Source organism: Gambusia affinis, linkage group LG11 (assembly GCF_019740435.1).
Source record: "Gambusia affinis linkage group LG11, SWU_Gaff_1.0, whole genome shotgun sequence".
In the NCBI taxonomy this organism is placed as follows: Eukaryota; Metazoa; Chordata; class Actinopteri; order Cyprinodontiformes; family Poeciliidae; genus Gambusia; species Gambusia affinis.
Genome location: NC_057878.1, coordinates 6,980,188 through 7,001,171, shown reverse-complemented (window position 1 = coordinate 7,001,171; position 20,984 = coordinate 6,980,188). Strand labels below are relative to the sequence as shown.

Genomic DNA, 20,984 nt, shown 5'->3' with positions numbered 1-20,984 from the left:
TTAAGCTCCTCCCTGAGCTACATTTGCCCTGCAGTTTGCTCTCGGTCAAAAACAGCCAATTAGAGCCGGGAGGAGAGTCTTAGCGCTGTCACTCATGCTCGTGTACATGCTGATAAATTTCCTATTGCTGGCAAAGCAACTTACTGTTTCAGGAGAAACATTTACTTAACATAGTGACTCTCACTATAGGGAAGTAGCTTTAGCATAGCAGAGAGCAAAGGGGAAGTGGTTTGGTGTATACAGGCATGATTGACGGTGCTAAGACCCGCCTCTTGGCGCTGATTGGTTGTTTTTACTCAACACTGGCAGCACTCAAGATAATCTGTTTTATGCTATACTGTCTCAAAGTTTTAACAAATTTATATAAAAAATGCTTTTTTATATAAGCATTACTCTGTTAAATATGAATTAATTGTGCTGTATTCTCTCAATATTTTCCACATTTGACTGTTAAGTAGCCTTTGATGTAGTGCTGCTGCGTCTGATCTGCAACATTACCTGACGTTGCTTCCCCTGCGCTTCACCAGTCAGGCAGGAAAAATGGGTTTACGGCTCAGCAGGAGGCGCCTATGCACCTCTCTTATTGAAGTGCAGAACATGCCATCTTTTTTTTGCTCTTTGCTTGATGTGTATATTGTGTGCATAAACACACAAAGCTCTAAATCAGGCAGGTCTTTGCTGAATGATTTATTTTGCTGAGCTAATAAACACATAAGAGGAAAGCAGTGTTTCAGCTAGCCTTTAGCCTCAGGGAAGGAAAAACTGATGTTTCTTGTTGATCTTCTTGTTGCGGTGAATACATGTTGACACTAATTAACCCTCTGTAAATTACAATAGTCTCAATGAAGTTGTTTTTATTGTGGATATTGTTATTAAGTGACGCCTTTGACTGGTTTGTCTAATAGTGATAAATTCACTCAGTTTGTTTTGCTTTCATTGCCACGTTTCCTTGTTATTATTTAGAACACAAACTGGGAACAAACTGATTAGGATGTTCACTTCATTAAACCTAAACTGGATAAGTGGATTAGATCACCTGCTAAATTAGCCGGCGCTGCATAAAGACCTCCGCTCCATGTTTCTGCAGAGTAATCAAAGAGGGAGAGAGAATTATAAAACTTGATTACAGCTTTTTTTTTTTTTTATTAAAAATTGCATCCTGCAGCTGATTACTACCTCTTTGATCTTTTTTTTTTTTCCACACCACAAGTGGTTTCATCAACGCCGCAGTCCGAAAAAGTCGCAGCGAAATGGAATTATGCTCCCGCCGCCCTCCGGACACCAAAGTTGTTTTCTCCTCCCGCTCAATTTCAGACGCTTTATATTAAACAAAACGTCCTGCCGGCCCGGGGATGCATTACATCCTAATGGCTAAGAGGTTCCTCCCTCTCTGAGTGTGTTTAAGGGACTCTGTTGCAAAATCAGCTTAGTTATTATGTTTTATTTTCATGTATACATGTGCAAATTAAGGTTTTTATCATTTTGCTGTCGCTGTGTCTGACTGGGATTTCACTTCCAACAAGTAGGTCCCGGTGGTGAAGTGAGGCAACAGCAGCTCAGTAGTCCTTTCTTTTCCTTTCTTTTATTATTTTTAATCATTCGTGCAGAAGCCTGACAGATGAAAAGACAACAATACAAAACAAATCTTCCCAGCGTTGAAACCACAATCAGCTCAGTGTCAAAACACCAGTGTGGTTGTTTCCGTTTTATAAAGCTCTTTCTCTTTCTGACATTCTGTCGATGTCTGCTTATTAATTGCGAAGCATTAGCAGAAGGATGCGCTCGGTAAGCTTCAAATCCTTGGGAAAGTATTGATACTCCTTGTTTCCATTTAATTTGTTTTTATGCCGGACCAACGCATTCCACGGATTGCCACTTGCATTTCCATCTCTTATCCTTGTGCGGTTGTGGGAGGAAAATAAAAATTCCAGGAATAATCCTGGGAAACCTTGCAGAAGGGGGAAAAGAGTTTATAGAGATTTAGAGAATATAAACTCTGGGACATTTTAATAACTATTTGTATTAGGGATGGACAATATTATTGTCCATCCCTAATACTAAATACATTTAGTATTTTAGCCGATATTTTAGTATCGGCTAAAATACTAAAGTATCGGCCGATACTTTAGCTAGTATCGGCCGATATTAGCTAAAGATTTAATATCAGACATCGACCATTCCGTCAAAATACAAAAATTTTTTATGTGACAAACCAGTGACGATGTTGCCTGCAGCACAGCACAATGTCAAATTTGCACTGTTTGAGTGCTATCATTGTCCTAGAGTGATAAATTTCATGAATAAATGTGACATTAAATATGATAGTTGAAGGTGTTGCATCGTTTTCAGCCTCCTTTGTAGCATTTTTATTTTTTTTAGCAGACTAAGCTGACAAAGATAATAAAGTATTTTAATTCCACAGTAGAAAAAGCCACATAGTTTCAGTAAGTAGAAAAAAATATCAGTATTGGTATGGGTTTTGGCCAAATGGGTTTTAGTATATCAACATATCGGATATCAACATATCGGCATATCGGATATCAACCAAAAATCCAATATTGTGCCTCTCTAATTTGTATTTTTTCTTCCACTTCACAATGACGCTGATATTTATGCTTATAGCAGAAAAGATACATTTCATTATATCTTATCTATTGTATTCACTTACAACACTCGATTCTGTTTGTTAGTGACTTCTGAAGAAACTGTCAGACCTCTCTTGTGAAATCAAATTGTCTCCAAAAGATCTAGTTTCCACGAGTTAAAAAAGAAAAACTTTTGTTTTTAACAAGGTTACAACAAAAGGAGAAAAATCTTAAGCCTTGAGGAGGCTCATTGAGTTTTCAGGTTTCTCAGAAACACTGTGAGCTCCAGAAAGAGGCTTTAACTGGAACTGAAATTATTCTGAGGCCCCTGTCCAAATGTCCGTCACAAAAAGTCCCCAAAGTTCCTGCACAGAAGCTCTGACAAACGTCCACCAGGAGACATAATAATGAAATTAATAATTCATCATACATTTTTTTTAAACTTGTGCCAGAAATCGATATACTGGCTGAAGCCGTCTAATTCCTTTCCAACAATTACTTAAGATCTCCTCATCCCTGTTTTGCAGTCTCTTACCTGGAGCGTCCAGCAGGCGGACATTAATCATCCCCTGTGCCGTCCAGGGGTAATAAAAGCAACACAGGCATCCAGTTTTGATGGATTTAGCATCAAAACCTCAAGACAGATTTACGTGAAACCATGTTTATATCTTTCACTCTCCTTCGCCCTCTGCAGCATCTTCTCTTATTTACTCATTTGCCACTGGGGTTCTTTTCCCAAAGGCAGCTTAAACAGGAATGCGGTCGTAGACATTTCAAGGCCTTATTGCAATCAATAATGCGAACAAAGTTCAAAGCAACAGTGTCCAGAAGATAAATGTTGCAAACATATTTCTGCTTTTTCACCCCCATCCTCCCGGGTCAACATAATGATCTTCCTCTCCCTCGTGTCTCCTCCTTCCCCACCGCAGAGCCCCACTTCATCTCCGCCTATGACATCGGCCTCTTCACCTTCTTCTTCCTGAGGGAGAACGCGGTGGAGCACGACTGTGGCAAGACGGTGTACTCCCGCGTGGCCCGGGTGTGCAAGAACGACATCGGCGGGCGCTTCCTCCTGGAGGACACCTGGACCACGTTCATGAAGGCGCGGCTCAACTGCTCCCGGTCCGGAGAGATCCCTTTCTACTACAACGAGCTGCAGAGCACCTTCTACCTCCCCGAGCAAGACCTCATCTACGGCATCTTCACCACCAATGTGTGAGTGGACTACGACGTTTGTCACACGCGTTCATCACACTGGTCAACAGCCAAAAAAAATATACTCTGGGGGGTTTTTTTCAACTGTTTTAGGGTCATTTTGATGTGCTGAATCCAAGACTCACATTGGTTTTGCTCAATCGGGTCGACTTTCTGAACTATGATGCATGTGAGTTTGAGATGCTGGGATGATGGCTGATTACTGTTGAGCTCTGTAGAGAGATACCCCTGCAGCTGAACATCTGAGCCGTTCGAAGAAAAGGAAGTTCCTGCCCTAAATTTTGCACAATGAAGATTTAAATTTCAATTTATAACCATTATCAGTGTTTATTACTCAATTTACAGAAATTCAATTTGGCGTCATTTAAATAATACTCTCTGTGAGAAAACTTTTTTTTTTCCTCCTAAAACCTTTTTTGGATGAGAAATAAACTGATGAAGTCGCAAAAATGTAATCAATTTAGTCTAAAGATCGGATTTCTCTAAATCAAATTGGAGTAAAAACTTGACCTGACTGAGAAAACCAGGTCAGGTTATTAAACAGTGTAACTCCTTTTAAATTGTTTCCTTTTGTTTTACACTTGTGCGTATGTATTAATTAGTTTTATTTTGTAACCAGGTTGCTGTGTGTTGCAGATTCTGCCCAGGTCCTTCTTGAAAATGAGATCCAGATCTCAATGGGGCTTACCTGGAGAAATAAAGTAAATAAAAAAAAAAAAAGTGGAGGTCATTCTTGGATTCAGCGGTACAAAATAGTTCTTATTCAGTTGAAAGAACATGGACAACTTCCAAAAAGTATTTTTTGTAACTCAATGTTATCCATCATTCAATCAAATTTTATTTGTGTTGCACATTTCAGGAACATGGCAGGTCACAGTCCTTCACTTCATAAAAACACACAAATCAACAATTGAAACATTACATTTTTCCAAGTGTCGTCTTTCACACATCAAAATGTTGGCCAGTGTTTCATTTATTATGGTACAAATGCAACTCTAAACATCTGGGTTTTGGTCTCGATTTGAAGGAAGTCAGTGTTTCGGCTGTTTTACAGTTTTCAAGAAGTTTGTTTCAGATTTGCGTTGCTTAGAAACTGAATGCTGCTTCTCCTGGTCTGGTTCTGGTTCTGGGAATGCAGAACCAGAACCAAAAGACATGAGAGAACCAGAAGGTTGATACAACCACAACGGATCCTTAATGTATTGGGGTGCTAAGCCGTTGTCACACACATTTTGATATTTTTATTACTAAGGATGCTCTGATCAGGTTTTTTGCTGCCGATTCCGATACCGATTACCCATGAGACCGATCTCTGCTGATCTCCTGGATTGACTGTTCATGACAGTCTTACTCACGACCTGTCAAATAAAGTGTTACCCTTTTGCATGTCGCTCTTTGGTGACATTCTGCTTTTTAGTAATTTTAAGACTACAGTTTGATGTCCGAGTTTGAAAAGTATCAAATCCCAGGTGTGGGATTGTTTTGTGCTGTTGAATAAGCGCATAAAGAAGATTCAGGTTAGTCAGGTTGCAGCTGTTAGGGGGACTGGATTCTACAAGTGCTCCTGTCACCCTCACCTTTTTGTTTCTTACTTCCTGCTTGGAAAAGAAATCGGTTTAAGGATCCAGTTTGACCAGAAAAGATTGATAATGTCCAGTACTTTCAAAGTCCAAAGTTTGGTATAAACAATCAAATATACTTTTTCTTACCTACTCGTGCACTTACTAAGGAGGACGTATACCAAAATGATAGCATTCAAGTTTTTCTGCACACCTTGTTGTACTTATGCACTGCTGCAGAGATCTTCCGTCGTCCAGATGTCTGAGGTCTTCGCCACGCCTCCAAACTGCAGTTTCAGTTTCAGACTTTGTTGTGCCTTCTGGTGACAGAAGAAAAAAAAAGATACCGAATAAGAGCTGCTTAGGTGGACAAGCCAGGTGGTTTAAGTTGATAGCAGAGAGCAAATGTAACACAACAACAACAAAAGCCTGAACAAAAAAAAAAAAAAAAACTGTTTTCAGAAAAGTAAGGAAATGAACAGAAGTCAGGGAACTTTTAGTCCATGATTTCAGCGCCGATTGTTCAACACCAGTACTGTGAACATGAATTAAACATTTTGTTTTGTTTGTTTGTTTCAGTCAAAATGTGTCACTGTTCCTATTGTGGATACGTGGCAACGGCTCTCATTTGTTTTCAATTTCATCCACTGATGCGTTCCTGGAGCTGTCTGTGGTCCTGAAGGAGCCGGCGGAGCCGTCATCCTGCACTTCTTCTGTTATTACACCTCAGCCACTTTCGTCTTGACACTCTCCTGTCTGCACGCTATCCAAACCGTACTGGAACCAGCGCTGTGTGACATAGTTCCACCTCTCTGGACAGAATAACAAGCGGCAATGATTTTTAGAAGCAAAGCCGTCAAATATGGATTCCATAAAGATTTCAGCGATAACCCGGTTGCACCAAAATGCATCTTTTTTGAAAATGCGTTATTGGAAACGTGACCCCATTGACAGTGTTTGCTGAGACCGGAGCATAAATGATGTTTGAGGGTCTGAGGACGCCTGCTGCTGCTGCTGCATGTACGAATGTCCGGTTAAAACTGAATTATGCCTGAAATCCCACCTATTATACTGAATGGAAATTTTAGGCTCACACAAAATATGCATTTGGCTTTACAACAGTTTCATTAAGATTTATTTTAATCTCACTGGAAGCAGAGGCACCTGTTTGTTTAAGAACGCCATGTTCAAATGAATGAACGTAAGATGGGGAGGGGAGGAAATAGAATGTATGACCAGTAGACCAGGGACGAACGTAATAACTGGGGAGAGCAATCCGGGATATTTACTGCACCTTCGTTTGTCACACTCAATGGAACAAGTATTTTTTTCATCAATATTAAGGAATTATTTACTTAAAACAAACCTCTTTAAGTAACTGAAAAGTTGCATGTAAGTTAGTTTAGTCTTATTTCAGGTGTATTAAGGTGTCTGCTCTAGAAACTGGACCAAAAACACTTGGTAAGATTTTGTCTTTTTGCAGATAAAGCCAGGATCGTCTCGCTGCAAGGCAACAGTGCTACCCACTGCGCCATGCAGAAGCTCAAACACTTTTATTTTAGTTTCCGATTTTCTGAGTCAGGGCAGACGAAGCCGTCGTGCTTCATTCCAGTTATTCAGTACCTCACAAAAAAAAAAAAAAAAAATCCAGAACTTTCAAAGAAATCTGAATAGAGCTTCTCATTAATCAAATCAAGCAAATTCTCAGGCATTGAGAAAATGGATACAGAGAAAGAAAACTGAACTGTGAAACAGCAAACAGTCACAACAAACTCCCTCCAAGGTGAGGCGTTACGATCTTCACTGTTTGACATGATAACAAACACTGTTATCATGCCTTTTAGTAAATTTGAAGCTCTCATGTCTGAACACACACACACACACACACTCATTTTCCGCACTTGCATTCTTCTGTGTGCTGGAGAGGCTTTCTTGGGAAACCAATTTAATGAGAATTTTGTAATAACAAGATGTCAGTTTGTGGGATTCAACGGCGCTACGTATCCCCAGACAGTTCATTATAATCTGCCAAGCCTCACACTAATTATTAGTCATGTTGCTTCCTTTCTTGGAGCTTCTTTCCAAATCTGTTACCTTGATTGTAAGCCCTCTGTGGGCAGTAATTTGCTATAAACTTTATTACAATTATTCATTATTTATTTTTCTCCGCAGCAAGATTTGCTCATTTCTCTTGCAGCTTTTGTTAATCACGTAAACACGAGTAGAAACAGCAAACGGGTAAATAGTCCGTGTTATTAACCTGTGAAAATAATCCTTGAGCGTTTACGGAATACCTCAAAAGACACTTAAATAATTTTTAAAATTAATGTTTAAAAAAAAAAGCCCAGAAATCTCATGAGCGTCCAGGGATACTTTTACTTAAATTTGCTGCAAACCTAACACATTATAATGCTATTGTAAATTAAATATTATGAAACAAAGAACATATTTTAAGAAAGTAAAAGTTAAGACTCATATATCATATATTGCTTATTCATTTCAAATTTTCCACTGAGCATTTCACACAAACACAAACAAACCGCCGCACTTCGACTACTTTTCTTCTGCCTCTTGCGTTTTGTATCTGCAGTTACCCCGGTGTTTTCCCTTCTCCCACCTATAAACAGCAGGACACACACAGAGAGAGAAATCTTCAGGGTTTTCAGCCTCTCACCTGTTAGCATTGATCAGCGCAGCAATTTAGCTGTTTCACAACGTCAAACTGAGTCTGGTCACCTTTTTTATTGTCCTCTCGAAAGGAAAGCGGTTTTAGTTTTGGGCTTTTTAAAAAGGATTTTAGCTCTTGCACCAGAACAAAGTATCATCATTGTATGAAAAATGTGCCCACACATTCATAATCTTAGAATAATTAGAACCTTAACATGTCATCACCTTCCTAAAAGAATGGCTTGTGTCATTTTTTGCCGAGAGTAATTTTTTTTTTTTTTTGCCTAAATCATCCTTTGGGAAGAAAGAGTCTCCCCTTCCCCCAAATATTTGGACATTTTTGCCTTGTTCTTGTTCCATTTGTCCCAGTCTGCTCCAAAGTCAACCCAGGTCTGTAATATTTCTAACATTGTATGTGGGTTTCCTGGATTCCTTTGCCTTAAAGATTTTTCCCAGAGACGTCAAAAGAACCCCACACAGATCTCCTCAGTTTTTCACACTTCAGCTGCTTGAATATTGGCCTCAGCGGTGGATCCCTGCCTATATGCGTGGTTCAATCCATCCCTCCATCCATTTTCTTACACCCTTCTTCCCTAATGGGGTCAGGAGGGTTGCTGGTGCCTATCTCCAGCTGCGTCCCGGGTAAGAGGCGGGTTCACCCTGGACAGGTCGCCAGTCTGTCGCAGGGCAACACAGAAAACAGACAGGACAAACAACCATTCACACACCTAGGGAGAATTTAGAGAAACCAATTAACCTGACAGTCATGTTTTTGGACTGTGGGAGGAAGCCGGAGAACCCGGAGAGAACCCACCATGCACAGGGAGAACATGCAAACTCCATGCAGAAAGACCCCGGACCGGGAATCGAACCCAGGACCTTCTTGCTGCAAGGCAACAGCTCTACCAACTGCACCACTGTGCAGCCTGTGTGGTTCAATATGTAAAATTTTTCAAAATACCTCTAATCAAAAGAAAATGCGGTTTGGGAAGTTGAAATGCCTCGGTGCAACTCTACTCACTAAATCATTTGCTGGCATTCGCAGTGAGGTCATTCTAGAGGTGCTGTTCGATCCCTTTGGTGCTGATTGGCTGTACATCACAGGCGATTTACATCACAGCTTTGTGGCGTCGAACGTCCATCACTGCCAAATGTTAGCAACATTTAAAATTTCAACACAGTCCTTCCAAGTGCTTCCTGGCTGCTAGCGTTCTGAAATGGTGCAAACATGACATCATCTGCAAAAAACACACACTTTACCTGGAAAGACTGTCTGTCCCCTCACATTTTGTGATTCTAGTCACACTTAAATTTGAGAAATATTTATAAGAAACAAAGTTATCCACAATAATTGCCAAAATAGCAAAAATAATTTTAAAAAAAGAAATAAAAGGTTGTTTGATTATATTGGTAATCTCAAGTACTTCATTAAAAAAAGCATTTGAAAACTGCACCGTGTGTTTACTCAAATTATCTTCATCTGAATTTTAAAATGACTTTGATGATAAATTTCATCCCAGAAAACTGCTGTTCCAAACCAAATGAAAAGGATTCTGGTTATGTTAACTTTGATTTGAAGCATTTTCAATCTGCCATATAAGTTTAACTCTAGAACAAAAAACAACACAAACATTATTGCAAGCTGCTAACTTTGCAGATTCAACAGAGTGAGGGTAAGTGTGTGCGTGTGTGTGCGTGCGGGTGTGCGTGTGTGTGTATGTGTGTGTGAACGTCCCATGTTTGGTATTCTAGCGTGTGCTGCTCTCTGTCAGGGGAGAAGCTGAATTGTGTCTTAAACCTTCTGCTCCCTCACCTGTTAATCTGCCAGTATTTGACACTGGATGGCTACCCCCATCAGTCCGCAGCCGTTTTCAGTGATGGATAGAACAAGCTAGAGGCTGCAGCTCCTTGGAGGGAGAGAGAAAGAGAGAGAGAAATGCACGGAGAAGTCGGGGTGTGTAAAGAGAGAGGAGGTGGAGGAAGAGGAGCAAGATGAGAGGATCTAATGAGAAAAATCACAGAGCTCCAAGCCTTTTTTCCTCCTTCCATTGTTTCTTCTCGCCTATCTCGCTGGCCCCTTCTCCAAGAACCGCTTCCCCTCATCAGGGTTTGGGTATATGGTAATGCAATCACCAGAAAACACAGTCTCCATCTGTCTGGCCTAAATTGAGCAGCCTCACAGCTGCTCCCAGGGGTTTGTGGCTGTAAAGCAGAAGAGGGAAGAGTTGGAACGACGCTGGTTTTCCTTCTTGTCCATTTGCACCGCATCCGATGGGTAAATAGTGAAATAGTGATGACTAAATGAGGCGTCATGAAGCGTTTCGACCCATAGCAAAGCTGTATTGATACTGTTTCGATACTGTGTCACTGAATACTGACACCTGCTGGACATTAAAAATCCCTACAGGCAGCGTAGTTGACAGACTGATTTGATGACCTAGTCTAAACAATAAGATTTAAGTTATTGTATTTTATTGTATATTATATATTGTATTATGTCATGTCTTCAGTTAAATTCAAAATATATTTGATATTCTCAGATACAGTCAATAAATAATGTGAACATGTACCAAGTGATGAAAATTGAACGTGTTTGGAATGAGGATGCTTGTGGACTGGAGGGGATTTTTTTATAAAAATCACAAATTTTCATAAAAAAAAAAAGTTTTTCCAACACTTTGAAATTTAGTCTGTTACTCTTTTTTGACACAACTTCTCCTGCTGTAGAAAAAGACGAAGTAAACAATACATTGATATGAAATGATTTATAAAAACCTGAGTTTATCCTGGGTGTATCTGCGACTTCATTCTGATGCCCTGTAATGCCTCAGCATTGAGGAGGTGGATTTATTTAGACAAGACAGTTCTGTCAAACATATGCAACACTTTACCTGCAGAACATAATATGAAAGTGAACTAAGAGTCAATTTCAGCTGAACTTGGATTCAGACAGATCAAGTAGAAACTGGAAAGAACCAGATGAAACAACAACAAAGTGATAATCAATCCCTTATTGTCTGACGTAAGATCAAAATGGTCCCAGGCTGCAGAAACCTTTCGTTTGCCTTGAGGCTCCATAGTTAACGCTGCACCGTAAAAGATAAAGATTTCTTTTGGACAAATGCATCCTGTTGATACATTCGCTTCCTTATAAACACAGTTTGGCATCAGTGTCGTTTCAAAACAGTTTCTGTATCGGTCACATGACTTGCTGAAAGCAATACGTGCACCGACACGGGGTTTGGTCTCTGGGCTTGACGCATGCGCCGACGCATCGGTGTTGTCGGATCCATCACTAGAAAGAAGTAAAAAGAGACTGAATGCTGTAGCATGAGAGCCTTCAAGCTGTTGCAGAAGGAAGGTTTTAGCTGTCTGCTAAAAAAAGTTTTTAAAAAAATACTCGAGTCCTCCGAGCTCGGCCAGGTCTTTTAATTAACTCTGGGGCCTCATTGGTAGGGCCCCGATGTGGTGGGCTCTGCCTGGCAGCGAAACCCTCCTGTGGAGGTGTATCACCTGCGATCACCGAATAATTATGAACATCCTTATCTTCTTCTTGGAAGAAGACCCACCACTTCACCGCTTGTAAGAGGTTCTCATATCTACGAGTCTGTGGGTAGAAAGAGAAGAGGAGGAAGCGCTTAAAGAAATGAATGCATTAGTTTATAGATTAGGTTGTTGTTTAGATGAAAACTATTGTGTTTTTGTTTTAATCCCACATAAAAAGCAACTCCTGTTTTGTTTTGTTTTTTGGTTAAGCTAAATTTGAAATGTTTTGGTGTCTTCAGTCAGAAAATACATTCAGGCTAACTGTTGTAAATCTTTAGCGTACCACATTCAATGTTTTAAGTGATGCAGCCTGGAGGGTTTATGTTTGCGGCCATTTTTTGTTTTTTTTCCCCCCACCAGGGGGTCTTTTTGTGGGCTCTAGTGTCCCTTATACAGCAGTAGGCTGACAGGAAAGGGGGAAGGAGAGGGGGGAAGACATGCGGCAAATGTCGTCGGGTCCGGGAATCGAACCCGCGACGGCCACGTCGAGGACTGAAGGCCTCCAAACGTGGGGCGCGCTACCCTCTACGCCACCGGAGCACGCCCCTGTTTGCGGCCATTATTAACCAAGCATGTGTCCGGATGAAACTCTCACAATTAAACATTATCATGATGATTTTACAACATGATGATTCCAGAAACATTTTAACAAAGAAAAATGCAAAAACCATTCTAACTCATAAAACAAAACCAATGTATACTACAAATAACCGTCTATTGTTTTGTTTGTATTTATATTATTAGCATCAATTCTTATTTTGCATATATTTTTTTGTCATTCTTATCTATAAAGTGTAAATGTTGATGTTAGCTGGATAGCTAGCCTGCAGTCCGCTGCTTAACCGAACTGAAACTCTCAATTTGCCAACCGTCGTCTGAAAGTGACGCTGCCTTAATATGAGTGATTTTAATTTCAACACCATTCATTTATGATTGCAAATATTTTCAAATATTATAATTGATTTTTTTTTTGTCACTGAGAAAAAAAGTGTAAGAAAGTGTAAAAGACGGGGAAAAAGCAGATCTGTGCATCCTCTTTTTTAGAGTCAGTCGATTATTCTAGCACTTTCTCTGGCCTCTCATTAAATCAATATTTAAAGAAAATAGACAATATGAAATTGTTTAAAACTATAACTCTTCAAAACCTTGATTTTTATTTTGATATGACAGGTGTGAGTTAATGGTAGGATTAAGACAAGGTATTTTATTCAACATATCGTCGCTGCTGTAAAGACTGCATTAAGGAACAGGATCTGCAAGAACTCACAAATGTTGCATTTCCTTAATCGTGTAGTTTAAAAACTTTGAAAATGTGTTTAAGCAGCTTTTAATTCCCCTCTTTTAGTGGCAGGACAGGTCACTGATGGCTTTAGTTTGTTTCTGAAGGTTAAACAGTGTGACATTTTTATATGCTGTATTAAATTTGGCCTGGAAGATCTTCAACCATCTGTCACGTTTTCCAGTAGTTTCTGTTGCCCTTAATGTCGATGAAACAAACAAGTTTTGGCTTGGAGTGCAGACACTTATCCAAATCGAATGAAAATAAAATCAATCCTAATGTTATAATGCGTCTCGGTTCTTAATGGAAGAGGAGCTGTAAATCGGAAACAGAACGGCGAATCCAGTCTTTTCAAAGTGTGAAAATAACTCTTTGCTGTCGGCTTAGCATAAACAAAAACGCCCCCAGATGCAAACGGATAAATTATTCTGGAACTATGGTTGATTTTATAGAACATTTCTTCACAATATCCTGGTTTCAAATTGAAGCGAAAGTTAACAGCGAGCCTTTGGTTCAACAGTAGACCTGACCTGAGTCGCTGAGTAGTTTATGGGTAAATCGTAATAAAAATAAATATGTGGGGGCGTAGGGGATGTTCCACATTTGTAGACCCTGAGTCCTCGACGCGGCCGTCGCGGGTTCGACTCCCGGACCCGGCGACATTCGCCGCATGTCTTCCCCCCCTTTTCCTGTCAGCCTCCTGTCATATAAGGGACACTAGAGCCCACAAAAAGACCCCCTGGAGGGGAAAAATAAATAAATAAATAGATAAAATACTCATTATTTCAAGCCAAGTTTTCACCAAAAGCTGTATCTCTGCCTCAACTTTCACTTTTTAATTTTTTTTCCTGGCCTTTAAACCGATCAGATCTGTATTCTGTTGCATTGCCGTATTGTTTGGAGCTGATGCTGCTGACTCAGTGATATATTGACCTATATTGTTTTGTGGTGTAAAATTATGTATGGCTAATCCCGGCAGCCTCTGCTCAGTTTCTGGTCCCTGCAGCCTTGTGGCTCTGCTGAGTGGGCCTTGTTTTTTTTTTTTTTGCCTTTTCTGCTGTAATGGTGCTATTTCCCTGAGGTTGAAATATTGGCCTTAATGTAGATTTTAGCTGTTGCCTTTCTCCCATAATATTTAATATAAAGTAGCTAGATGGGCCGTATCAGCAGTGATGTAAACATGAAAAAGTTTGAATCAAAATATGCAAGTCAAATCAGAAGAATTGAAATGTATGAAGACAAAAAAAAAATATTACAGAAAGAATAGAATAACAAAACTATTTCGTGGCACATCCCATGCCTAAGTACAGTCAGAATATAAAAATCAACATACAACAAATAAAAGTTAAAGACTTTGTCTCAAGCCACGTGTGAGACGAACCAAACGTAGAACAAGGAGCTCTGCTCAGGTGGAACCAAAACGAACCTTTTTGACCTGTGTGTGCCTGATGCAGAACCCAACAGAAATAAGAAATATAAATATCAGGAAACATAAAGAGGAAAAACTGACTGAACAGTGGTGACCTTTAGATCCATTCAGAAAATTAGAATTTATTTCACGAACTTTATTACTAATTTAAGCCTAATGTGTTTGTATTAATTACATACAGTTGGATGTTTGAAGTCTCTGTTATTGCCAATTATGATGAGTTTTCCACTTGTGGCTGATGTAAACTGGACATTTAAAATAAAAAAAATATTATTCAAGACCAATAAAAAACATTTTTAAGATAATTTTCTTGATTTGATTATGACTGCAGACAAGGAACAGGAAACACAAGAAGGGGGCAATAAACTCTGCTCTTTTAAAATTGTATTATGTTATAGAGTTCAGTTTGACGTCTGTGGGAGAAATTGCAGTGGCAGATTTGTCCATAATGATCGAATTTTGAGTTACTTCACAAAGACAAACAAGCAAATATTTTAGCCTGTCGATGTGCGAAACCAATAGAGAAAATACCTCCAATAAACTCGCGGTTATAGTTGCATGAAATGTGGTTCTGCAGTCTGGTGTGTCAAATAGTGACGCTCGTCACATCTTCAGGTTTTGTCTGGAATTAAAAAAAAAAACAAAACAACATTTTCCTTCCGCTTCCCCCTTCTGCGCTGCGTTGTGCTTTTGTCTACTTCATAAAATCTCAATAAAATGCATCAGAATTTATGATTTCAACCTGCAAAATCTAAAACTAAATAAATAAGTAAATAAATAATTATTCTCACTTTTGCAAGGGCTTTACATGGGATTGAAACGATCCATGGCGATGCACACGGGCCTGTTGTTTTTGTTTTAAAAACCCCTCTGGTGAGCAGATCATTACAGATTTTTGCCGAGGCTCCGGGAGGACTTCATTACTCGTCTAACTCTCTTGATTTCCTAATGCTCTGAGATTCGTCTACTGTGAAATCGCCCGTCACTGCCGAGTCGAATAGTTGGAATAGGTCTGTGGGTTTCTTAGAATTAATAAATGTTGTAAAAAATAGAATAAAATAAAATGTTTGAATACAACTTCATATTTAATTTCCTGGAACAGCTGGCTCTTCAAACAGAAGTAAACAGTGAAAGTATCGGGGGACGGTTTTCATTAGTGGATAAATTCTCATCAGGTCCTCTAATTATTACTCCTGGCAGAAGGGCCGCAAGAGCAGGGATGGAGTCAAAATAAACTTTGCACTGTGTTTGTGTGTGTGTGTGTGTGCGCGTGTGTGTGCGTGTGTGTGTGTTGATTGTGATAAAGAGTTTGTTTGGCTCGGTGGAGTCCTGTGGCTCAGATGAAGAATATAGTTCAGATAGACTTGCAGTGCTTGTTAATTAGGTCAGTTCACTGTTGATTTGGGTCCATCAAGTGTTTGGCTAATAATAGGAAAAAATATGAAATATCACCAGCCTCGCCCTGAGAAGAAAGCCAAAGTACTCCAGCATAAACAGGCCTGGAGATTAGCTTTCGAAAGATTTCAACAACTGAGAGAAGATGGCATTTAATGCTACACTCATCCTAATTTCTGTGTGCAAAATAAGCAAAGCAATGCGCCACCCCTAACATTCATGTCAGCTTTCTGTTTCGACTAATCCTAAACCCATCCATCCAGATGTTTTATTGTTGTTTTGTGTACCAACACACACTTAAGGATACACCTCCCATTGTTAACAGGTTGGAAATATCACACACTCATTGGTGACAGTGACGATGTGTGTTGTTAACCTGACCTTCTTGCTGCAAGGCAACAGTGCTACCAACTGCGCCACTTTGCAGCCCTTAAAACACAATAGTATGTAATTATTGTATGTAACAATATTTTGTAGTTCTCTTTGTTGGCCTCTATCTAAGCTACACCCTAGAGTGGGCATTCCCTTGTCGTTTTCTTTAGCTTTAGCTTCTTTTAGCGGTTAGCGGTCTCACCGTTCAGGCTGATGTGTGTCTTGCTTTATAGTGGACATCAACGCTTTGTGTTCCAGGAAGTTACCGTTCAGCTCAGGCTTTAGCCATGACTGGTTTCTGGGTCATTCTTGAAAGGTCTTTTAATGTGAGACACGGATCAGGATGAGACATCAGTTTTATGTAAACGATGTGGTCGGTTCTGCTGCCGTGCAGGGGTCGACCTGTTTCTTATTGTTTGGTGACATCTGTGTTTATTTGCACCTTACTGTATTATCATTATTATTATTATTATTATTATTATTATTATTATTATTAACACTGACGTGTGTCATCACATGTGGACTTGTTAGGAGTTGAGCATCAAGCTTTTAATATTTTAAAAATCGAAGCTTAAAAAAAAAAAATCTTTCATCTAAACTAGAAATCTGCAATCTCTGCTCAAAAACTATTTCTTCACCCAGAAACCAACCATGTTAAGTTAAATTTCCCAATTCTGCCCCAAAAATAAAAATAGTGGTCAAACATCCACTGAGATCGCTGGAAGCATTTGTTGTCAGGCAACAAGGTGCTAACAACACTTTGAAATTTTTTTATTTTTTTAAACATTAAAGGGGATGTTTGAGTCAGTCTGTGTGTACTAGAAAATAAGCAATTAATTACTACACATCTAAAATGATCAGTCATGGCTGAGCATCTGTAGATGGGTCAGAAAAGCAGCGGTGGAATCTGAATGAGCCGCTCCTGCTTTTTGTAGGAGTTTATTAAAGGACAGACGAGAGCGCTTCATTGAGTTGCCGCTGCGCTTCGTTTGCCTGTAAAGAAAAGACGAAGAAAACATTCGCAGTCCGTGGATCTTGAAACGTAGTCGGAACAAAGTGTTTCTGTAAACCCGGCAGTTATTTTCCCGTACCCGTTCTCTGTGCGCCGCTTAAGAAAAAGGCAAAACAAAAATAAAAAATAATAAAATACCGGGCTACAAACTTCTCCCGTCTTCTGCTGGTTACATCAAAGAACGAAAACATCCGAGGGGAAACCGCGGGAGGTCGGAATGTTAATATCGGTTCACAGCAAAGGAGACGGGTATGAGCGCTGGAAATCAAAACGGGGAAATCAAGAGCGGTGCCAGAGGACATGCAGCGGCTCAGCTGGACCGACGTGAAGCAGTAGAAGAAGAAGAAGTGTCTTCCGGCATGTTGACAGTGGTCCCTGCGGCGCTCGGCCCCGGAGAGCCGCAGAGTATAGCGACAGCAACCAACGCAGCAGATGTCAAACAGCTTTTCCATCACTTTCCCGGGCTTTTCAGCCGACTCCAGCCATATGGGTTGCGTCCATTAGTGCAATTGACTGTATTTCCTTCAGCGCACCCCTTTGCTCTGCTCTGCTGACATTGTGCGCGGCAACCCGCTGTCAGAGAAGGCCTCCTAAATAGTCTGGACAGTGTCGGAGTCTGCGAGGCAGAAACGGAAGCAGTCGCAGCTACAGTTCAACCCACGAGCCTGGAGTTTTGTTTCCTGTTACATCAAACCCTCTCTTTGAGTTTGTGAATGTGCAAAACTGCAGTAGCTGTCCCCTCCTCAACCCCCAGGGTGCGCCATCTTATTCTCCTGTTGTTTCTCTTCGGATGGGATGTGCTTGTTGCCAGTGTGCCGCAGAGATTCCCTCAACTTTAAAATTCTCTCTCCGTATCTCGCGCCCGTCCCTATCAGAGGCACCAGACCAGAGTGTGGAAGAAACCGATTTTTTTCATTAAAAGTCTGGAGGCTGCGTTGCTCCGTAGCCTGGGAGTCGACGAATGAGCCACCTGTTTGACTTCCCCTCTGTGTTGAGCCAGAACTCGTTTAGAGCTCTACTGCACTTTCCTACCCGGCGGTAACAACGGAGCGCTTTAGTTTCTTCATAGATCTGAAGAGGATCTCACCTTTCAGAGCAAAGAAGAACAAATTAAATCAGAGTTGACTCAAAAACATCTTGTAAAGCCAGTGTATGAAGGTTGCAGCCAAGTGTTAGAGACATCTTTACGTTGCACCTTTTATACCCGGTTGTGAGCTGAGTCTAATTTTTAAGGGATTTTATACTTTTCTTAAAGCTGATTTTCATTGTTGTTGACATTTAGGTTAGAAGTCATGAAGTAGGAATCTGTTCGTTTGTTTCCTTTTTCCAAAAGGAGTGACATCTTTTACTTTTCTTTGTTTTTTTTTTGTTTTTTTTTTTTACTTATTTAAAAAAATGTCAAAACTCATGCTAGCTAACAGTTGCACAACATCGTTCTCTCTCATGTACTGGACCTTTTATTTATTTATTTTTCTTACATCTGTGTCAATCTTTCATTATTGCATTACCAGTCAACAAGTAGTGATTTATCAGTCTCTCAGAAGCCTTCTTCTGAGATCATGGTCTGTGATCTCTGTGGTGTGTGCGTGTGTGTGCGCGCGTGTGTGTGTGTGTGTGTGTGTGTGTGTGCGTGTGTGTGTGTGTGTGTGGGGAGAATCTCTCAACAGTTGTGGGCGGTTAAGAAACTCATTAGCTTGCAGATTATTACGACTAAGAGAGCAGCTAAACCCTTGAAGTTTAGCTGTGGTGACCTGTAAAATAACTGTGTATATGGGTGTATATGTGTGTGTTGTTTGCTCCTCATCTGTACAATTTCCTCCAATATCCTCAGCTTAATACCGTCCACTGTCACTGTGCAGCGGCTATAGCATAGCATAGATTAGCCTGCAGCAAAGCAAGCCAGACACATATCTGCTGTTTAGTGTGGGCATAAAAGATACGGCTTCCATTAGGGGGCTGGAAGACGTTGCAGAATGGCTTTCTTACATAGCTGCATTATGCCGATTTCTGATATGCCTCCAAAAACATCCAGCATATGAGCTGCTCTGAATATCATTTTTGAAATGCATTACTTTTTTCTTGCTTTCTGTCCCTCGCTCTACAACAGCAACAGCATCGCAGCCTCCGCAGTGTGTGCCTTCAACCTGAGCGCCATCACCCAAACCTTCAACGGGCCCTTCCGCTCCCAGGAGAATCCCCGCTCCACCTGGCTCCCCACACCCAACCCCATCCACAACTTCCAGGTTGGTTTCCACACACAGTCTCTTCGGGGGGCCTAGCGATACACACAGAACTGTCATTTCAGTCTCAGCTGGGCACAAGCTGTGACCAGAGAAGAGGTAACAAAAATACGATATAAAAGTATGTCACAAACAAGTTTTAGAGGCTTCTTATCTAATTTGCAAAACGAATGATTTAAAGTGTTGATGGTGTTTTTGTGCTAAGCTGTTAGAAACAACCTCTGGTTTTATGTGTTTTTTATTCATTTTAACGTTTCTTCTTTCCAAGTTAGCTGAGATTCTGACAGATTGGATGAAAACCAGCGGCAAACTCTTTCTAGTCCTGTCAAAAATTCTCAATTGGATTTATGTCTGGGGTTTGACTGAGCCATTCCAACACATAAACATACCTCGATGTAAGTTGTCCTATTGTAGCTCTGATGTGTTTTTAGGATCGTCGTCCTTCTGGTAGGTAAATATCCATCGCGATGCCAAGTATTTTGACGCCTCCGATATGTTGCTCTGTATCTCCGCAACATGAAACGATGACATGTTTCTATTGAAGAAAAACCTTTCCATACCATAATACCACCACCACGATGTCTCCGCAACTTTGTCCCCAGCCCATCTGAGGCGTTGCTCTCGAATGTTGTCTGAAAAAAACAATCTGATTCACAGAATGGCTGGATTTACACAGAGATTAAATTACACACAGCTGAACTGATTTCATCTGTTCTTGTTGTGCTGAATTATATTTATGGGTATCAGTGTAAAGGGGTTGGCACATGCTTCACTTTTCAGATGCTTGTAAAAACTTTTCAAACGTTTTCCTTTAATCTCACAGTGATGCACAAATCATTTGTTGGTCTCTCTCGTACGATCCCAATTAAATCAACATATGGCCGTAAATAAAACAGAGCAACCCACAAACGGGTTATCATGTCAGGAATAATGTGTGAGAAAGACTGATAGAGTTTCAAACTATAGGAGAGTTTGAATCGTATGAGTTTTTTCCTGTAAATCAAGTGGAATGGATTGATTTGTGAACCAATAGATGGGATTCAAAGGAATATTTTTCAAAAACCATGGGCAGAGATCACAACTCCAACTTCTCTGTGAATGACTCTTTATAAACAGATGGAGACTTAAAGAGGAGCAGTGAAAGCAAATGAGGTAGATGAGCAGGGCTGGCCAACAATTCATGGTGTCTTCCGGGACATGTTGCTGCGGAAAATTGTTTCTGCTGCCGGGAATCGGAGCTGCTGGTTGGTCAAGAGACGGTCATACTTGAGTCAGAGGGTCAAAGATCATCAGATTCACTTTAAGACTGACTGTTTTTAGTGAGACAGATTTTCCTGTTGATCAGGGACAGTGGATGGAAATGACCTATTTGGCTAATTCTGGTGCATTTACTGCAATGCTTATTCACGTAAATTGTCCAGGCCATACATATTAATACATTTCAAATTGTAAAGTATTTCTGATTTGAATCGAATTAGATTGAGAGTTCTCCTTTTGAACTTCAACAGAGGATATAGGAACAGCATCAAAAATATGCTTTTCTAAGGTTCCTGTCATGACAAGAGTCATTAATTATGTATTTTTGTAGCAGGGGAAATGTCACACCATGTGCTGTAGAACAGCTATTTTAAATTATTACTAAGACGAAGCCTAAATAATTATGGGCTTGACTTTTGAAACAGTCT

At 40.2% G+C, this 20,984-nt stretch overlaps 1 protein-coding gene across 5 annotated transcripts in view; it reads left to right on the top strand.

The window, feature by feature from the left end:
- The window catches only part of sema5ba (sema domain, seven thrombospondin repeats (type 1 and type 1-like), transmembrane domain (TM) and short cytoplasmic domain, (semaphorin) 5Ba), a 229,250-nt gene that overhangs the window by 154,317 nt on the left and 53,949 nt on the right, over positions 1–20,984 (top strand). For all 5 annotated transcript variants that reach the window (XM_044132807.1, XM_044132811.1, XM_044132808.1 and 2 more), the window contains 2 exons: positions 3,515–3,800; positions 19,167–19,302. In XM_044132807.1, coding sequence (XP_043988742.1) covers positions 3,515–3,800; positions 19,167–19,302 — 422 coding nt within the window. The remainder of the gene's footprint in view (positions 1–3,514; positions 3,801–19,166; positions 19,303–20,984) is intronic.